Consider the following 19,838-nt stretch of genomic DNA (forward strand, 5'->3'; position numbering starts at 1 on the left):
CTTAGTGAGTTAGGACCTTGAAACCTAAGTGTTCTTGTTCCTAGTATGATTTTCTTCCCAGCATATTTTGCCTTTTCATCTGACACATTTAAAAATCCATGTGAGAGTTTCCTTTTCAGATTAATATCTGTTTAGGAAACTGGTGATCCAGTGTGCCTATTTATACTCTGACAATTCACTTGTATCACTTTTTGTGCAATTATGAACTTCATAAAGTTAACATTTATTATGCCACATGCTAGGCTTATATAAAAGACTGATAAGACAAAAATCACTGCCCAAGGAATTTGTAAGGTTCTCTGCAATTTTGTATTGTCATATAGCTCCTCTTTAAGAGTATGACTTTATTAAAATTTAAGTGGAAAAATAAATGGTGAGAGTCAGGTCTTCAATATTAAAACATACATGTAGTTCTCTAGTGTTGTCTTATCACAAATGTGCCTCAGGCATTTATTAGCATACAGTTTTTTTCCTTAACATATACCTGATCTAATTCCTAAGGTCATTTCTCCATAACCTGTAAAAGATCCTAAGAGACATTATTAGATATAAGCTCTGGATAATATAAATTCCCTATTTTCCAAGTATATAGTCATTGTTAGAAGCCAGATTGAGATGCTATTATTCACTGATACTTATTTTAGGTTAGAAAAGCCTTCAGGTTAATGACGATATTTGAGGGTTCACTTGCTATGGCTCACTTTTGTGTATTTCTGAAATTTTCTCATAAAGTTGAGAAGAAGAAAAGCTTTTAGATTTTTTTTCTTTCTTTCATTCATTCATTCAACAATTATTTCGGTTCCCTCTAAATATATATTGAGTGTACTGTTCTAGGCTATGCTGTTTAATGCAGTAGCCACTAGCTATTTAAATTTAAATTAGTTAAAATAGAATAAAGCTAAAAATTCAGTTCTTTAGTCATATTGGCCACATTTCAAGTACCAAGTAGCCACATGTACTAGTGACCACTGTATGGACAGTAAAAATATAGAACATTTCCATCATCACAGAAAGTTCTATTGGAGCTCTAAGGAGCTAGAAGAGAGAAAAGTCCTGTGTCCTCATGAGCTTTAATTCTAACTTAGAGATAGGATAAGTAGTGAAATATAATGTGATACTGCAGTAGAAAATGATAAAACTGGGTATGGGTAAGCATACTATTTTTATATAGGATGTTCAGGGGATGAAGTAATATTTGAGCAGAGACCTGAAGAAAGTGAACAACAGAGCCATGCAGATATTTAGGGGAAGAATGTTGGGAATGGCAAGTGCAAAGGCTCCGAGGCACAGCAGAGGCTAGCACGTTTTAGGGAAATCAAGGAGGCCAGTGTCACTGTGGTGGAGTAGGCAAGAAAAAGTGATAGGAGAGGCAGCCAAAGAGGTAATGGGAGGTCAGGTCCTGAAAGACCCTGTAGGCCACTGTAAGACTTTGGCTTTTACTGTGACTGAGTTGGGAAACCACCAGAGGGTTTTGAAGAAAGGAGTGATATGATTGGTAATATTTTAAAAGAATCACTCTGATGGCTGTGTTGAGAATAAACTATGAGGCAGCAAGGTGGCAAACAGGAAATAGTTATAAAACTAGTGATAATCCAAGCAAGAGATGGTGGTAGCTAGGACTAGCCTGGTTTTGGAGGGAGAGTTGAAAAGTGGTTGGAGTCTAAATTTATGTTGAAAGTTGGACTGACAGGATTTGCTAATGAATTGTATATTATGGCAAGAGGAGAGTACAGGTTTTTGTTCTGAGCAATTGAAAGGATAAAATTGCAATTTACTGAGATGGGGAAAAGCAGTGAGAAAAGCTAGTTTGGAGGAGAAATCTAGAACTCAATTTTGGTTATATTAAGGCGCCCCCCGCCCTCCATGGACCTGTGTTGACTTTAATTATTTTGATTCCGAATTGTTATATTAAGTTTAGGATACCTCTGAAACATATGGAGTTGTTGGAGAGGTAGTTATATAATTTTGGAGTTCATGGGAAGATCTGGGCTGAAGATACGAATCTGAGAGCCATCAGCATATACGTTTTATTTAATACCATGAGGCTGAATTAGATCACCTAGGGAATGAAAGTTGGAGAAGAAAAGCTATTCAAAGCTCAAATCCTGGGACATTCAAACATTTAGAGGTTGGGGAAATGAGGAACCAGCAAAGGTCATTTAGAAGGAACAACCAGTGAGGTAGGAGAGAATAAAGGAAGAGTTATTTCATGGGTTCCATGTATAAGTGTTTCAAGTCGGGAATCCAGTATCATTCTGATACTAAACCAGGCAAAAACATCACAAGGAAAGAATGACAGACCAATATCTCTTATGAATATAGATGCAGAAGTCAAAGTACTAGAAACTCAATCCAGCAACACACGAAAAAGGTTATATACCATGACCAAATGGGATTTAGCCCAGAAATATGAATATTAAACATAAAAAAATCAATATAATATACCTTATCAATAGAATAAGGACAGAAACCACATGATCAGCCCAATAGATGCAGAAAAAAACATTTGATATCTTTTCATGATAAAAACACTCAACAAACTAGAGATAGTGGGAACTTCCTAATTTAATAAAGAACATCATCAAAAACCCGCAAGTAATATCGTACTCAGTGGTGAAAGACTGAATGCTTTCCCCTAAGATTAGGAACAAGACGAGGATATCCGCTCTTGCCACTAATATTCACTATTGTATTGGAGATTCTAACCAGGATAGTTAGACAAGAGGAATAAAAGGCATCCAATTGGAAAAGAAGATGTAAAACTCTTATTTTACAGATGGCATAATCCTATGAATAGAAATCTCAAAGAAGCAACCAAAAAACTACTAGATCTACTAAATGAATTCAACAGAGTTGCAGGATACAAGATGAACATACAAAAATTAGTTGTATTTCTATACACAAGTACCAAGCAATCTGAAAAGAGAATTAAGAAAACTATTCCATTTATAATAGCATCCAAAAGAATAAAAAACCCGAGAATAAATTTAACCAAGAAGCCGAGAGACTTGTATGCTGAAAACTATGTTAAACACTGCTGAAAGAAATTTAAAAAGACCTAAATAAATGGAAAACCATCTCATGTTCATGGATTAAAAGACTTAATATTATTAAGATGTCAATACTCCCCAAATTGATCTACAGATTCAACATATCTCTATCAGAATCCCAGCCACCTTTTCGCAGAAATTGACAAGCTAATCCTAAAATTCATATGTCAATGCAAGAGACCCAAAATAGCTAAAACAGTCTTGTAAAGAACAATGTTGGAGAATTCATACTTCCTAATTTCAAAACTTACTACAAAGCTACTAATAATCAAGATGTTGTGGTACTGGTATAAGCTTAGGCATATAGATCAATGGAATACAATGGAGAGTCCAGAATAAACCCTTACATTTATGGTCAGTTGATTTTCGACAGGGGTGCCAAGACAGTTCAATGGGGGAAAGAACAGTCTTTTCAACAAACAGTGCTAGGACAACTGGATATCCACATGCAAAACAATGAAGTTAGAGCCCTCTCTCATACCTACACAAAAATTGGAATGGATCATGTACCTAAATATAAGAGCTAAACTATGAAACTTATAGAAGAAAAAATAAGAGTAAAACTTTATGACCTTGGGTTAAGGAGTGGATTTTTAGGTATGACAACAAAAGCACAAGTGACAAAAGAAAAAACATAAATTTAGACTTCACTGAAATCAAAAACTTGTGCTATAAATGGTACCATCAGGAAAGTGAAAAGACCCACGAAATAGGAGAAAATATTTGCAAATCATCTATCTGATAAAAGACTGGTATTTGGAATATATAAGAACTCTTACAACTCAATAATAAAAGACAAATAACCCAATAAAAAATGGCAAAGGATCTGAATAAACATTTCTCCAAAAGATATATTTTCCAGTAAACACAGGAAAAGATGCTCAACATCATTAGCCTTTAGGGAAATGCAAATCAAAACCGCAATGAATATCACTTTTCTCCACTAGCTATAATCAAAAAGACAAATGATAACAAGTGTTGGGGAGGGTATGGAGAATTTGAAACCCTCATACATTGTTGGTGGGAATGTAAATTGGTATAGCCCCTGTGGAAAACAGTTTGGCAGTTTCTCAAAACAGAGTTACCATATGACCCAGCAATTCCACTCTGAGGTATATTCCCAAGAGAAATGAAAGTGTATGTTCACATAAAAACTTGTACATGAATATTTGCAACATTATTTATAATAAGCCACAAATGAAATAACCCAAATGTCCCTCAGCTGATAAATGGATAAACAAAATGTGGGGTATCCATACAATAGAATATTATTCAGCCATAAAGAGGAATGAAGTACTCATAATTGCTACAACATGGATAAACTTTGAAAAGATTGTGCTAAGTGAAAGAAGCTATTCACAAAAGACCACATATTATATGAGTCCGTTTATATGAAATGTCCAGAATAGGCACATTTATAGAGACAGGAAGTGGGGTTAGGGGTGTTGGAAGTGAAATGGGGAGTAACAGCTAATGAATAATGAGTTTCTTATGAGAGTGATGAGAATATTCTCAAACTGATAGTGATGGTCACACAACTCTGTGAATTTACAAAACCATTGACTCTTACAATTTAAATTTGTGAATTGTATGATATTTGAATTATATCTGAATAAAGTTTGTTGTGTTTTTTTAAAGAAGAGAATGACCTACTATGTTGAACATTGCAGACAGATCAAGTCAGATAAGGACTAAGAATTGACCATTTGTTATAGCAACAGAAGTCATTGATGACCTTGACAAAAACTGGTTTGGAATAGATTCAAAAAAGAATGGAAGTAGAAAAACTGGAGACAGTGAGTGTAGACTCTCCAGGAGGTTTGCTTCAAAGGGAATAGAGAAATGGCAGCAGCTGGAAGGGGAAGTGGAGGATTGGGAGAATTTTGTTTTGTTTTAGATTGGAGATGTATTTGGTATGCTGTTTGTATGTTGATAGAAATGATCCAGTAGAGAGGGGAAAATGGATGTTTCAAGAAAGAGGTGAGAATTGCTGTTGAGTGTACAAATAGGTCTGATGGAGAGTTCATCCATAGTTATTGGAGAAAAGGCAGCGTATATAGGTACAGTTGCAAGTAGATATGGAATGGGAACATGTGGAAGTTCTCATCTGAGTGCTTTTATTTTATTTTATTAATTTATGAATTAAGCCAAGAGTGAGAAGGTGTGGCGGGGGCTGGACGTTGGAGAAAAGAGAAGGTATGGCAAAGTCACCCAAGGGAATGAGTGGATGAGGAAACTGTACTGGAGTTGTTAGGTAGCAGTAAAGACCCACATAAGGTAGTGGTATTTCAAAGAGAGACCAATTCACATGATCTTGTCTTTTTCTTTAGCAATTTAAGCTTGTGTGGGTGCAGGTATTGAGATTTAACATGGTTTGGGGTTTTGCCAAGAAAGTACAGGTATGTAATCTCTTATATGCAATTCTGAAATTTAAAAAGTTCTGAAAACTTAGTGTTGTGTTTGTTTTGGTAAGTTCAGCAAACCATTGTGGTGGCAGCATCTGATCTGAATGATCATGAAGCTGTACAAATCTATAAGGCTTTATTTATCCCACTGAGTGAGAATAGTCATATGTTTTGTTGCAGAAAATTTAATGTGTTTGACTTTGGGGGGCTGCTCCAGGCTCTGCTGGGGCATTTATGGTATGTGTACTCTATTATCTTTCTAAAATCTTAAAAATTCTAAATTCTAAGATACATCAGTCCCCAAGGGATTGTGGATCTGTATGATAGAAGGCATGCAAAAGAGTTGAGGATGCATACCAGGAGTAATTATCCTGACAGATTATGGGATCGAATCCACCTGAGTAAGGAGGGAAGCGAGCACATGAGGAGAGGAGTAGTGATGCTGAAAAGGTGGCATGATCAATGGGTTATTGATTTTGGAGGGGCTGAAGAATTATTGGAGTCTGAATGCTAGAGAGAGAATGCTAGAAAGACAGGTTGAGGTATGTTTCAGCTGGGCTTTTAATCCTTAAAGGACATAATTACAGAATACAAGTTAGTATAACCCTTTTGGTTCCTTTCTTGTGAATCCTTTTTAGTAAAATCGTCTCTAGTTCTGAATGACTTTATTCTTTTAATATAAATGATATATTGTATAGCATCATTAAAAGAAACATTGCCAAAGAGTGCCCAGAAATAGAGATTGAGCTGGTGTCCCAAAGGATATATAACCCTTCTCCTCACCTTTATTATTGATAGGAAAAAAAAAAAAAGATAAAACCCCAGAACATCTGTCTGGTGACTAGGGGGCAGAATACTGGGAATGGAGACTGTTGAAATTCTGAAAAAGCATTTTCTGTACATTGTTATTTTTAGTTTGGACTGGGAAGAATGGCTTAATGCACTTAGTCCTTGTAAAATTCTTTTAATTTGTAGGAAAAAGAAAGGAAAAGCAAATTGGCAAAAAAAAAAGTTCCTTAGTATTCTCATTGCCCAATTCTGTCTTCACACATCAGGGCCTAATACTGAGAGTGATTTACTTACACTTCTAGTTTATAATTAGACATTGGGAGATACTACATATCATGTGTAATAGAATATATGGGATCTGATGAGAAAGTTTTCTGTTTTGACTAATAAATTTTAACCCAAGTGGCCAAACCTAGTAAAATATTATAGCCTTTGAAATATTTTAGAACTTGTTCTGAGAAAACAGCGTTACTTTGTTCAGTGAATGAATTTATCATTCCTTCCAAATCATAGGCCTTAGCTCTAGCTCTGGAGTAGAGGCTGAATCAGACAGTGGAAAAACTAATCAAATCCTTAAAGACCAAAGGCAGTGAGGCAGAGTTAGGCTGACTTTTTCAGTGGTAGCCTCTAGCTATCCGTTTTCTTATTTTAGTAACCAGAGGTGGGTTATTTGCAACTTCAGTATCAGGATGCGCTTGGATTTTATTCACACATCCTGACTTACCTTTATTGTTCCCTATGATATTTTTCTTGTACATATTGTCCTTGCCATTGCAAAAGTTGAATGCTTTACTTGATCCCAAGATCTAGAAGACTGCTTGTTGCTGCTTAATTCTTCCGTTTTACAAATATTGAATAATCACCATGTGTAAGGCAGTGTGAAGAGTTTTATGTGACAATTTGTATGACAATTTGATTCACACTTTTACTTGCCCTCAAGAAGCTTACAGCCAATCAAAAGAGATGACATAATCATAAACAACTAGAAGGCTTGATGAGGGGGTATTGAAGAATTCCTGAGAGGGAAAATTAATAACAATTTACAGGAATTAGAGAAGGCTGCATAGAGGAGGAGATGGCATTTGATCTAGGCCTTCAAAGAAGGATAGATAGGATTTTAGATAGGATGAGATTGAAGGGGAAGGCTTCTAGATAGAGGGAATTGTGTGATCAGCAGTTGGTGGGGGTAGTTCCAGGTCATGGAAAGGGAATAGCAGTTAGTTCTTCAAATAGAATACACGATAATGGAAAAGATCACTTTTGCTCCAATTTATCATGGTCTGGTTTGGGAAAATACTGCAAATAATCGCATATTTTTCAAGTACTGACTTACTATTTATGTGACTTTCCTATGCTTTTTACATTTTCTTCTATTCTGCTTTTCTTCGTTTCAGATCTTATTTGTTATCTACTGTTGAAAATCAGTAGAAAGGAAAATTGAATTATTGTACTCGTTCATTGTTTGTGGCTGTGGTGATTTAGCTATAGAAGATGTTGAATTTTTTTGTCCCAAATGGGGTTTGGGGATTATCTGTGAGTATTATTACCTGATGTTCATAATATTTCTGTTTATCGACATTTTACTAAATACTTTTCTCTTTTCATCCTTTAAAGTCTCAAATCAGTTGTGTGAGGTACAATTATTACCACTTTATGGATGAGGAAACTGAATCTCAGAGGTAAAATAACTTGTCGGAAATCACATAGCTAGTAAGGGCATAGCTGGAACTCAAAACCCAGATATGTCAGATTCGAAAGCTTGTATGGCATTATACTGACTCAGTAGATATTTATACTTGTGTTGAACCGTGCAGCACACATACTCATATAATTGAAAGTTCATCTCTAGAAGCATTAGATCTTAGAAAATGGGAGAAGGAATCCTACAACTAAGATTCGACAAATCTATTTCACAGATAAAAGATATTTAAATAGAAAACACTGTATTAGAATTAATTCAGATCTTTATTACAAAAATGTCAAGACACCTTTTTGGCAATAAAAGGACCAACTCAGAGCTACTACAGAAAGGGTCAGGGTATGGGAGTGGGGTTAGAGGAAACACAAAAGATTTGTTTCCTCTCTCCTTTCCCTGAGAAGAGCCAACTTTTTTCTTCGTGAAATAAGACCCGAGAGAGGATGGATCTACATCATTTTAACAGTAAAAGAATGAGAAGTGTTTTAAGATCTTTTCATTTTTTTTGGATTAAATTTTTATTTATTTATTTTTAAATGTGTGTACTCTTGAGATGGTTAAAAAAGGGGTAAACAAATGAACAGGACAAACAAGCAGAGACTCATGGACATGGACTATAGACTAGTGGTTACTAGAGGGTAGGAGGAGGAGGGAGGTAAACGGGGTAAAGGAGTCAAATATGTGGTGACAGAAAGAAATCTAAATATGGAGGTGAACAAACACACAGTGTAACTATATATATGCCTTACTGTTAAAGTGTACAGCTGAAACTTACTGGATTTTGTTAACCAATGTCACCATAAAAAATTAATTTAAAAAAAGGAGAGATGGGGAATGTGTATGTGTGCATTTGTGTTTGCTGGAGACACAACATATGTAAAGGAGCAATGTGTTTTATGAGTTTTAGAAGGAGGTATTATCCTAAATAAAAATAATGGAATAGGTGAAAAAAAAGGTAAATCTCACCCACTTAAACCACCCTGTTCTCTAGGCCCTGTCTAAGATGTGTGAGAAAGAAAATATTGTTTGGGGAAGAAGAATTGCTGAAAATTTAATGACAAAAACAAGTAGGTTCTTTAGTTGCTTTGGTAGATAGTTGTACTCTGGATTAGAATCATGGTTTATATAGTATTTCTTTTGTTTAAAACACTGACAGGGAGTGTGCGTGAGTATGATAAAGTAAACAAAAATTTGATATTTTCTCCTAGAAACAATTTTTTTCCCTATCTGTGTATATATTTATTGAGCTCCTTCAATAGGCCAGTACAGGGAGAATGAGCACAGTCAAATATATATCTTCTGTTCTCTGTGAAGCATATGGTTGGCTAGTGGAGGAAGTAGGCTTTAATTTTAGTGATTCACTAATAAAATTTAAGTACAACAAATACATAATGAGTATTTGTGTTGAGGAGTACATGTAAGAAAGATTACTCCGAGGAAGAGATGACTAAGCTGAGATTTAATGAATGAGTAGAGAAGGAGGTGGGATGTAAGCAGGTAAATAGTTATTGCATGTTCCAGGCAGTGCATGTGCAAAAAAGGGCTCCATGGTTGGAGTAAGCCTGGGAGCATTTCAGGTATAGAGAAAATGCTGGTAGGACCAGAGCATAGAGGTAGAAGGCTAGGCCAGAGAGATAGATAGATGCCAGATTGTGTTGGGCCTTTAGACTGCAATAAGAATTTTATCTTCGGACACATTTGAATTTTGAAAATATTACTTTGACTATAATGAGAGCAAAATGGAGAAGGGGCAAGAGCAAATGTAAGGAAATTATACTGATGCAGTTGAGACCATGCCAGTTTTATTATTCTTCATTGTTTTCCTAGTGCTCAATAAATATTGAATTAATGAAGAAAGTAATAGTCTATACTAAATAGGGTATAGGCAGTGAAGATATAGAGTAGACAGATTCATGAATTAGTGGATTATATATATAAGGCTTGGAGATGGATTAGGTATTGAGCTTAAGGGAAAAGAAATCCCAGGGATAACTCTTAGGTCATTGAAGCCTTGAGAGTAGAATAAACCTCATAGGGAAGGCATATGAAGTGAGAAGAAAAAGCTTGGAAGTGAGCCTTGAGGAATGTTAGCATTTAATGTTTGGGTAGAAGAGCTGGCTGAATATGGACTAAAACAAGGGAGGTGCCTCAAAGATTCCAAGAAAAGAATGTTTTAGGAAAATGAGAATGTCCAGTGTCACTTGCTGCTTCAGGAAGTCTAGTAAGATGAGTCATGACAGATGTCCATTAGACATGAAGATCTCGAGTTCTTGACATGAGTTATTTCAGTAGAATAATGGAGACAGAAATGTTATAGTGGTATAGAATTGTTTGAGGAGTGAGTGGGCAATGTGGAAAGGAAACAAAAAATAGTTACCTAGGGGAGTGGGTTATTTATGTGACAATTTTATACTAAAGACATGTACAGTAATTCCTTCCTAGCTATTTGAAATTATGTGGATTTAGTTTTTGTATATTTCAAATATAGTGTATAGAAATTGCACATGACTCCTTTTGGGGATAATTTGAAAGGCTGGAAAGCTGAGAACAAACAAAAGAGGTGGTAAAGCAGAAGGCAGAGCAGAAATAGATACATTTTCACTAAGAATTCTTGTGGAAACTAGAAAGGAAGCTGAGGAAAGAGTAAACCCAAGCCTTGTGAGTATGCTTTTTGTATCTTTCAGTGACAGAGGGATAGAAACACATGTGAGAGGATTTGATTGCACTTCTTTCACATGCTCGCTATGTATTGGGGAGGGAGTTTGAAAAATCCTGACTCAGCAAGTCTAAGTAAGTTAAATGGAGGATTGCCCCAAGCTTTTTTCCATTTCAAGCATCTGTGGCTATGAATCATGGAAGCCTGAGAGGTAAGAATCAATAACTGTGGGTCACAAATTCAGAAATCCAGGGAATAATGTGGCCATAAAACCAAATGCTTTAAAAATTACTTGGCTCTTAGACAAGGGTGCCAAAACAATTCAATGGGGGAAGAAATAGTCTTTCAGCAAATGGTGCAATTGAATATCCACATGCAAAAGCATGAAGTTGGACTCGTACCTCACACCATACACAGAATTAACTCAAAATGGATAATAGATCTAAATATAAGAGCTAAAACTATAAAACTTTTAGAATAAACAGGAGTAAATCTTTATGTTCTTGGTCGAGGCAGTGGTTTCTTAGATAGAATACCAGAAGCACAAATGACAAAAGAAAAAAAATTGAGCTGTATCAGAATTTAAAACTTCTACTGCAAATCATGCCATCAAGAAAGGGAAAAGACAACCCACAGAATGGGAGTTGTTAAAGTACTGGTATCTAGAATATATAAAGTACTCTTACAACTGAGTAATAAAAAGACAACCTAGTTAAAAAATGTGTAAAGCATTTACACATTTAACTGATTAGACATTTCTCTAAAGAAGGTACGCACATGGGCAGTAAGCACAGGAAGATGCTCAGCCTCGTTAGCCCTCAGAGAAATGCAAATCAAAACCACAGTGAGATACTTTATACTCTTTAGGATGCTATAATCAAAAAGTCAGAGAATAGCAGTGCTGGCAAGGATGCAGAAAAATTGGACCTCTCAAACACTAGTGGTGGGAATATAAACTGGTGCGGCTTCTTTGGAAAACAGTCAGGCAGTTCCTCAAAATTTTAAATATAGAGTAACTATATGACTGAGCTATTCCACTCCTAGGTATATACCCAGGAGAAATGAAAAATATGTTCACACGAGAATTTGTAATGAATGCCTATAGCAGCATTATTCATAATAGCCATGAAGTAAAAACGACTCATATGTCCTTCAACTGATCAATGAATAAAAAATACGGTATAATTCATACAATGGAATATTATTCAGCCATAAAAAGTAATGAAGTACTGACGTATGCTGCAACATGGATGAACCTTGAAAACATGTTAAGTGACAGAAGCCAGTCATAAAAGGCCATATATTATATCCAATTTATCTGAAATGTCTAGAATGGACATATAATAAAGACAAAAAGATTAGTGGTTGCTTAGGGCCATGGGGGTATGTGTCTGGAGTATCCTGGGGATACAAGCTAATAGTTATGGGGTTTCTTTTAGGTGGGATGACAGTGTTCTAAAATTAAATGTGATGAAAATTATATGAATTTTGAATGGGTGAATTGTATGGTAAGTGAATTATATCTCAGTAGAGCTGTTAACAGTTATTTGGCATTATCTGCAGCAAATCAAAATAAATATTATTAGTACTATTTCTAGTGTGTTGCCATGTTTAGGAAACAGAAAAATATTGATAAGAGTTTTAATTGGTATATCTGTGATCCTCCTGTCTTTTTTTTCCTTTGTAGGAATGGTAAAATTTCTCAGTGTGAATTTGCAGTCTGGGAAGATTTTTCAAAAACATTTATACTCTTTTTCTCTGGACATTGCTAAATAAATAGTGACAAATTCTTCTTGGGTTCTCCATTACCTAAGAAATGTAATTCTGTGGTGCTAAGAAGTCCTGAAGGGTAAAAACTTCCCATACTTTTAGTTTTTTCTAATTACTTGCATATTTTTAAATAAAATAATTTATACTACTGTTGAATTATCAACTTCAATCATTTATCAAATCATCTCTTGACTTCCCATTATGGTAGTGAGGCCCTCACTTTCCTATACTCCCTCTCTCTACACTTTAGTTCTCCATTCTGGTGTACTTATTGTCACCGTTTTGTGAAAAAAGAGTATTTACAATATTATGACTATATAGATGTTGTTCACAAGTAATATACTATGATTATATTTCTTACAAATTTATTTTTTCCTAGAGCTAATAATGCCTTTTTAAAAAAGGATTTGCTTAGTTTTCTATGTATCTCTTGGTATTTTTCTTCCCACATACTCAAAATGCCTTGGAAAAAAAAAAATATGTGTGTGTGTGTGTGTATGTGTGTGTGTGTGTGCGTGCGTGTGTGTATATACACACACACACATATATATAAAACCTATCACTTTCCCCTCCCTCTGATATTTCCTCTGGAGGACTCCCTTCTAGAGTTCCTTGGACTCTGTTCCTTTCTGGGCCTCTGCCATCTGTAGTCTTGGGACTTGCCTTTGCTTCTTTCCTGAGTTAGACCTGTTTTCTAACATCTCATGTCTTTCTCCTTGCTGTATGCTCTCATTTTACTGAAGCACGTCTTCCTGTGAAGGAGTGTGTGGAAAGTAAATTGTTGAGTCCTTGCATGTGTGAAAATGTCTTCATGTAACTCTCATACTTGGTTAATATTTGGCTGTGCATGGAATTTGAGGTTGAAAGTCATTTTCCTCAGAATTTTGAAGGCATTGCTCAGCCGTCCTCTGGTATCTGCTATTGCTATTGAGATGTCTAATCCCATTTAGATTTTCATTCCTTAATAGATAGGGTGACAATAATTTATTGTCAAAACTGGGACACTTGAGGTGCTTGCCTGAAAGAATACTGGGACAACAGGTATAAACCGGGACTCTGGGGCAAACTAGGACATGCGGTTTCCCTCTTTATATGTGACCTATTTTTTCTCTAATCGTTTAGGATCTTCTCTTTACTTCTAGTGTTCCACATTTCATGATGATGTGTCTTGGGAAAGGTCTTTTTTGTTCATTGTACTAGATCCTTTTAGGCTCACTGCTGTCCTTCAATTTGGGGAAATTTTCATTATTATTTCTTTAATAATGTCCCAGCCTTTGTTAGATGTTTGACATTCTGGGTTGCCTTCTAAATTTTTTTCTTTTCTCTCAAGAGGATGTTATCTTTTTGCCTTTTCGTTTTATATCTGATTTTCATACATTTATCTTTTAGTTCTGTTGAAGTTTATTTTCCTATTTTTTGTTTAACTCTTTGTTTTACTCTTAGAGCATCCAGTTCTTATGGAAGTATATCTTCTTTCTCTTCTCTGAGGATGTTTTTCCTCAGTTCTTCCCTCCTTCCCTTCTCCTTTCCTTCATTCTGTTTGTCCAAGATTTATTTTCTGCATTACTTTCTTGAGCCCTTTTTTTTTCTATTTGTTTTGGTCTATGTCTGAGGCTTTCCACAGATGCTGGTGATCTTTAACTGTCTCTTCATATTAAGAGTAAGGCATTCGAAGGTATCTCTAAAACCTGAGCAGAGTTTTTTGGCTCCTTTACAATTTTGTTGTGAACTTACCTCTCTTGACTGGAATGCTCTCAAATGTCAGAACTTGGAAATTTTATTTTCTGGGAAGAGGGGGGATCGACCATGCCATTTCTCCAGAAAAGACTCCTTTGCTCTCCTATCTAGGCGGCTTTATATCTGGGTGCTAGCATTCTGTGCATAGGGCTGGGGGAGGAGGCAGAAGGTCCCAGATATTAGCATAGCATCTTTCCTTTTTACCTCATCCCAGCCTTCTGTGCCTCATATTTCTCAGTCCAGAGCTTCTGTAGCTCAGTTTTTCCAGAGAATTAAACTTCTCTACCACCCTCCACCAGGTGAGAGGAGGTGGTAGAGGGGGTTAGTCACTTGGCTGTGTGGAATAATGGAGAAGGCCCAGTAGTTCTGTCCCCTCCCCCTTCTCTACCTTTCATGGTAACTGCTACCCCAAGAGTTCACTCTCATGGGGATTATGCGAGGCCTAATTAGCTCCACCTTCACTTTTATCCCCTCTGGGCACTTGAGTGATAACTTCCTTTCATTCTTCCATCACCTGACTGTCTGAAAATTTTATGAAAATATGCTCTCATTAGCTTTCCCTTTCTCTTCTTTCTTGTGGATTAATACATTTATTTTTTTCCTCTGTTGTCTTTTAGAGAAGTTGAGAAGAGAGAAGAGATAAACTAATGTGTTCAATCTGCCATTTTTAACTGATTCTGGCATGCATTTTTCCTGGCAAAGTATTATAAACGCTGATTAGATGCTGAATAGTACTAGCAGTGCTATTCCTCATGTATGTTGTTATGGGTTAAATAGGTTTTTGTGGGCTGACCTGGAAACCTAATGACATCTATGATTTTCCTCTAGAACTAGAGAAATAATCAAGCTTTTCCGAGTTAACTCTTTGGAGAATTATAACAGACTAGAACAAGAATATTTTATACATCTCTCCATTTTCTCAGTCACATAGAAAATTTCAAATACTGTGATATCATTGTCAAAATTAAAAGCTCCAATAACTGGAACTGAAACCTAAATTTTAATGGAAAAGTTTGTTTTTAAAGGTAAGCTGTAAAAATTGAATTAAATTCTTTAGCAATATCCCCAAAGCTTCATTTTTTCATCAACTGTTTTGAAGGCAGTTTCCTAACTAAATTTAAACATGGTGATAGTGATAGCTGTGAGAAGTAGTAATAGGAATGGTTTTCTTGTATTTTCTTGCTACTCTCTTATTCCTACCTTGCATACTGCAGGATTTTCTGAAACATTGTACTGAATAAACTATACTCAGCCAGACAGAGCAAGAAAACCATCTTCCTAATCACGAATAAATAAGAAGATCTGTGCAAGGCACTTGGGTAGCAAAAATGTAATCCAGAATATGTGAAGTACACAGAGCGCTTCAAAATAAATGCTGTACCAACTCTGAATTGCAGAGGCCACTGCAAGTGAAATAGATCCACTGCAGTTGTGCTGCTCCAATTTTCAGCCTTCGGGAAGGGCATATGGGGCTTTCTTCCAGAGGATCACCCCTTTTGTGCTGGGGCAGCCTTCCACGCGCAGTTGCCCCCAGTGGCCATGATGGCCCCAGTCTCAAGGGATCAGAGACAATTAGGAAAACCAGGAGTAGTTGTTGTAATCTCTCATGTGGCTGGAACAAGGTAAAGGCAGTGAGATGCAGTCATTGCATTTTTCTTCCTTTTTATGTTTTCTTTCTCTTCTTTTTCTTCTCTTTTTATTCTAAAAATTTTTTTTATTACTAACCTCTCCTCCCTTCCTTCCACCCCAACCTTGCTTTTGACAGCATATTGACTAGGGACCAGAAGCCCATTTTTGCTTAGCCTTAAGGGCAGCTGTTTACAGAGTAGCAGTGTTACATAGGTTTACTGTGTCGTATGTCTGTGTAACACTGGATTTGGATCTTGTATTTAGCTGCCAGAAGTGACTGTGATGAAGTAGGAGAGATAAACTGATAGATTGGCTGCCAGAAAGATGTTGGGAATCAATCAGATAAACAGGGTAAAGAAATAGCTTGCTGTTTTCTAGTGATAATAAACCAGTGGCCTCTGGTCCCCACATTTTTAAATGTAATTGCTGTAGTAATGATGTCCAAAATAAGCAAATGAAAAAACATCACAGGCAGTTTTTTAATTGCAATTGAGATATCCTTTTCCCTTTTGCAATAAAGATTCATCTTATATGGAAATTCATATTTTTATAAATTTGTTTTCCTTCTTCCAGTGCCTACTTACGTAAAGAAATGAAAATGAGAGAATGAAATACTTTCATAGGAATTTATTCCTCCTCCTGCTTCTCCCAAAGACTTCAGCTATTTAACTTGGTGAAATATTTATATTGCTACCATGCCTTACCTACAAAACATTTATTTTTGTGAAATAACAAATTTTAAAGTCAAACCTGTATTATAGACAGATGATTAGCAAGAACTAGTTTATTTTGGTATCTTCTCGTAGATTTCTCTCAGAAGATTTTTGAAATTTTTATCTCTTGCTATTTTCTTGTATATAGCACTTATATAGGAGAGATATGTCATTTTATTATTGTAATTTAAATGTCTCCTTTTTTAATGTTTAACTTTTAAATCCATTGCTTCTCTTCACCTAGGACTTTAAGATCCAATGCAGATTCTTACATCTGTGTGAAAGATATAGATTTAGACTTTGATTACATGCAGTGGACTACCCAGTATTAAGCGGAGAGTAGGACAGTAGTTTAGAGTTCTCATGGAGTTAATTGTATAAGATGGGAGACTGGTTCTATGTGTTGTATTTGCAGTAGGCACATATGGCTTTCTTTAGGCTCCCTCTCAAAATTATTGTGGCTGTGAATGTGTCAGTGTCATATATGGTGAAATCACTTAATGGTCAGCATGTTAGAATACCAGCTATGGAAAGCAAGAGAATGAAGTCCACACTTTTAATTATATATAATAAAGGCTTTTGCCTGAGGAAGACCTTTTGATTGCTGGAGGTTATAGGTCAGAAGTTAACCATGTACCATTATCCTATTGGTGAGAAGCTGATGTATTTTCCTTTTTGCCACACAGCCCTTCCCACCTGACCTTTTAAAGATTCTCCGTTGATATCGATGAGGTGGACAAAACTAATCATAAAAACAATGAAGGGAATGTTGCACATTCATTGATCCATTTGAAATGAACTGCAGTACAATAAGTCTTCCAAATGGACTCCTGTTCCCAGCTATTGCTATAGCCACCTTTTTAAAGATATATAAATATGAAAGGGTTAATGAGAATTCAGTCATGCTCTTGCCACTGGGTTGTCTCTTATTGATTGTAGTTTTAGAGCTGTCACTATGCCATTCAGAATTCCTACTGTGCCCTTTTAAAGTTAGTTAGTGCTGGGAGATGATAAATAAATCAGTTGCTTTCCTTTTTCCTCTAGCTTCTTCGAGAACTCATAGAACGGAAGACCAGCTCATTGGATCCCAATGATCAGGTGGCCATGGGAAGGTAACTTAGATATGGCTTTCTGTTCATACAGCCTATACAATAGTTTCTCCCTGTGAGTCCCCTTACTTCTACCTCCAAGGCAGTGATTGGCCCTATAATTATAAAAGTTAAGCAAAATTGTAAGAGCTGGAAAGACAAAGTGATGGAAATCCTAATTTTTTACCCTACGTTGCCTTAAATGCAGTTTTTACCCTACGTTGCCTTAAATGCAGTTTGAATAAGAGATTATAAAACACCTAGATGTGTTTGTTTTAACGTTTGTTTTTCTAAGTCCTTTTTACACTCTATGCTCTTTGGTTTGGGTTGTGATTGTATCTATATCAATCTCTGACCAATGGATAAAAAGCAACCACTGAAATGTGTGCTCTTAGCTGTCAGAATGTGGCACTGTGCACAACAGGTTCCTTGCTCATAGGAGAATCTGCTTTGTTAGAGTCTGCCCTGATTTAGACCTCCACCCCTTCAGTAAAAGCTTCAGCACAATTAGAAATGGAAAGTGGCAGCATTACCCAGATGTCAGGGTAGAATGTAAAGTAGTGAAGGAAGGCTCTTGTGTGTATGCTTCATCCTCTGCTTGGAAAATAAAAAGGGCATTTAGAGTACTACCTAATGAATAGTGTACATTTAAATAGCCATGAGCCATAATTTGCAAAAGCAGGAAAGGAAACAAAAGCTGCAAGTGCCAGAATGGGATTCTGGGCAGAGAAGTATTTTGAGAATGCAATGAAAAATCTGTGTTGATGAAATAATTCTATTTGAGTAAAACATTATTTGAATTTCAGGATCTGATGTTGTTGATATTTTGTGTCTCTCTAGAATGTTATAGAGAACTGTTCACTATAAATTTAATGTGATAGAGCAAATTGTATTTAAGTGGTGATTATATTGTACATTTATCTCACTTTACAATAAAATAGATCATGGTAATTAAGATTATATTAAGATTACGGTAATTTAATTTCCCTAGTTTTTTTTTTTTCTGATGTTGAGTTTTCATTGTATAAATCAGGTAAGATGACTAGCTGTTGCTGTTTCTTCTTCATTTTTTCACATATGTTCATACAAGCTATATGTGAAGATTTTCTTAGCCCAGTATCCTTTTTTGAAAAATTAATTCCTTTTAATCTAGAATGACTGTAGAATGTGTGAATCTTGTTCGGATCCTGACTCAAACAAACTAACTGTAAAATTGGTACAATCCGGAAAATTTGAAGAGTGACTAAATATTTGATAGTAAAGAATTATTGTTAACTTTTTTGTAAATGCGACAAAGGTAATGAGATTATATGGGGTGGGGGAGAGCCCCCTTACCTTTTAGCAGCACATTCTAAAATGTTATAGATGAAATGAAAATTAATAAAATGACTAAAATGATAATTATAAAAAATTAGCAAAAATTGGAAAGCACAAGAAAAAGCAGTTGGGTATTAATAAAGGGAAAATTCCATTTAAAGAATTCATGTGTTCAAACCACACAGCATTTGGAATATTAGTAATAGAACTTGCTGCACAGCTAAAACATAAAAACAAACCCAAGCAGCTGTAGTCAATTTGATAGGTTTTTTTACAAACTGGTGGATTTAGTGCTTGTCACAGCAACTCCAAATACTAAGGAGCATTGTAAACCAAATTTGCTGTAGAATTTCCCAGCTCCCATTTGTTTTTTTACCATTGCACAAATCCTCTTCAATTGATTAGTCACTTTGGCCCCCAACTATCTTAAGGAACTTGAAGTAGGTTGATGATTTCTTTCTGCAGTGTTGTTAGTGGGAAAAATTCCAATTTGTCAATTCGTGTAACTATTTCTGTTAGTGACGATGTGTAACATTGCTTGTGAATTTCCCAGGCAGTGGCTTGCAATCCAGAAGTTACGAAGCAAAATTCACAAGAAAGTGGATAGGAAAGCCAGCAAAGGAAGGAAACTTCGGTGAGTTACTTTTTGGAAAAAAGGTTTTAACATGTTATATCTCTCTTCTTTTACATTTTGTCTATTATGTCATTTCTGTATTTCTTTAGATGATTCTGTTTTTAAGGATCTAAAAAATAAAACAATATTTGAGGGGTTTTTTGTGACTCAGTTTTTCCTTACTCTAAAATGGAAATATAGTTTCAGGGTTTTTTTTTGTTCCTAAATGGATGAGTTAAATGATATCTGCATTTCTCTGAAAAAGAAATAATAAGAAAACAAGACAAGGTAGTTGAAATTGTCTTAATTTTAAAAAGTGATTTCTACAGAACAATATAAAAATTTTATTTTGGAATCTTATTTAGAATAGGATTA

The 19,838-nt window shown here is 35.6% G+C and overlaps 1 protein-coding gene across 2 annotated transcripts in view; it reads left to right on the forward strand.

The window, feature by feature from the left end:
* AATF (apoptosis antagonizing transcription factor) overlaps positions 1 to 19,838 on the forward strand; it is an 88,474-nt gene that overhangs the window by 42,013 nt on the left and 26,623 nt on the right. For both annotated transcript variants that reach the window (XM_039885893.1, XM_039885894.1), the window contains exons 9-10: positions 17,490 to 17,557; positions 19,404 to 19,484. In XM_039885893.1, coding sequence (XP_039741827.1) covers positions 17,490 to 17,557; positions 19,404 to 19,484 — 149 coding nt within the window. The remainder of the gene's footprint in view (positions 1 to 17,489; positions 17,558 to 19,403; positions 19,485 to 19,838) is intronic.

Source organism: Pteropus medius, unplaced genomic scaffold (assembly GCF_902729225.1).
Source record: "Pteropus medius unplaced genomic scaffold, Ma_sr-lr_union100, whole genome shotgun sequence".
Lineage (NCBI taxonomy): Eukaryota > Metazoa > Chordata > Mammalia > Chiroptera > Pteropodidae > Pteropus > Pteropus medius.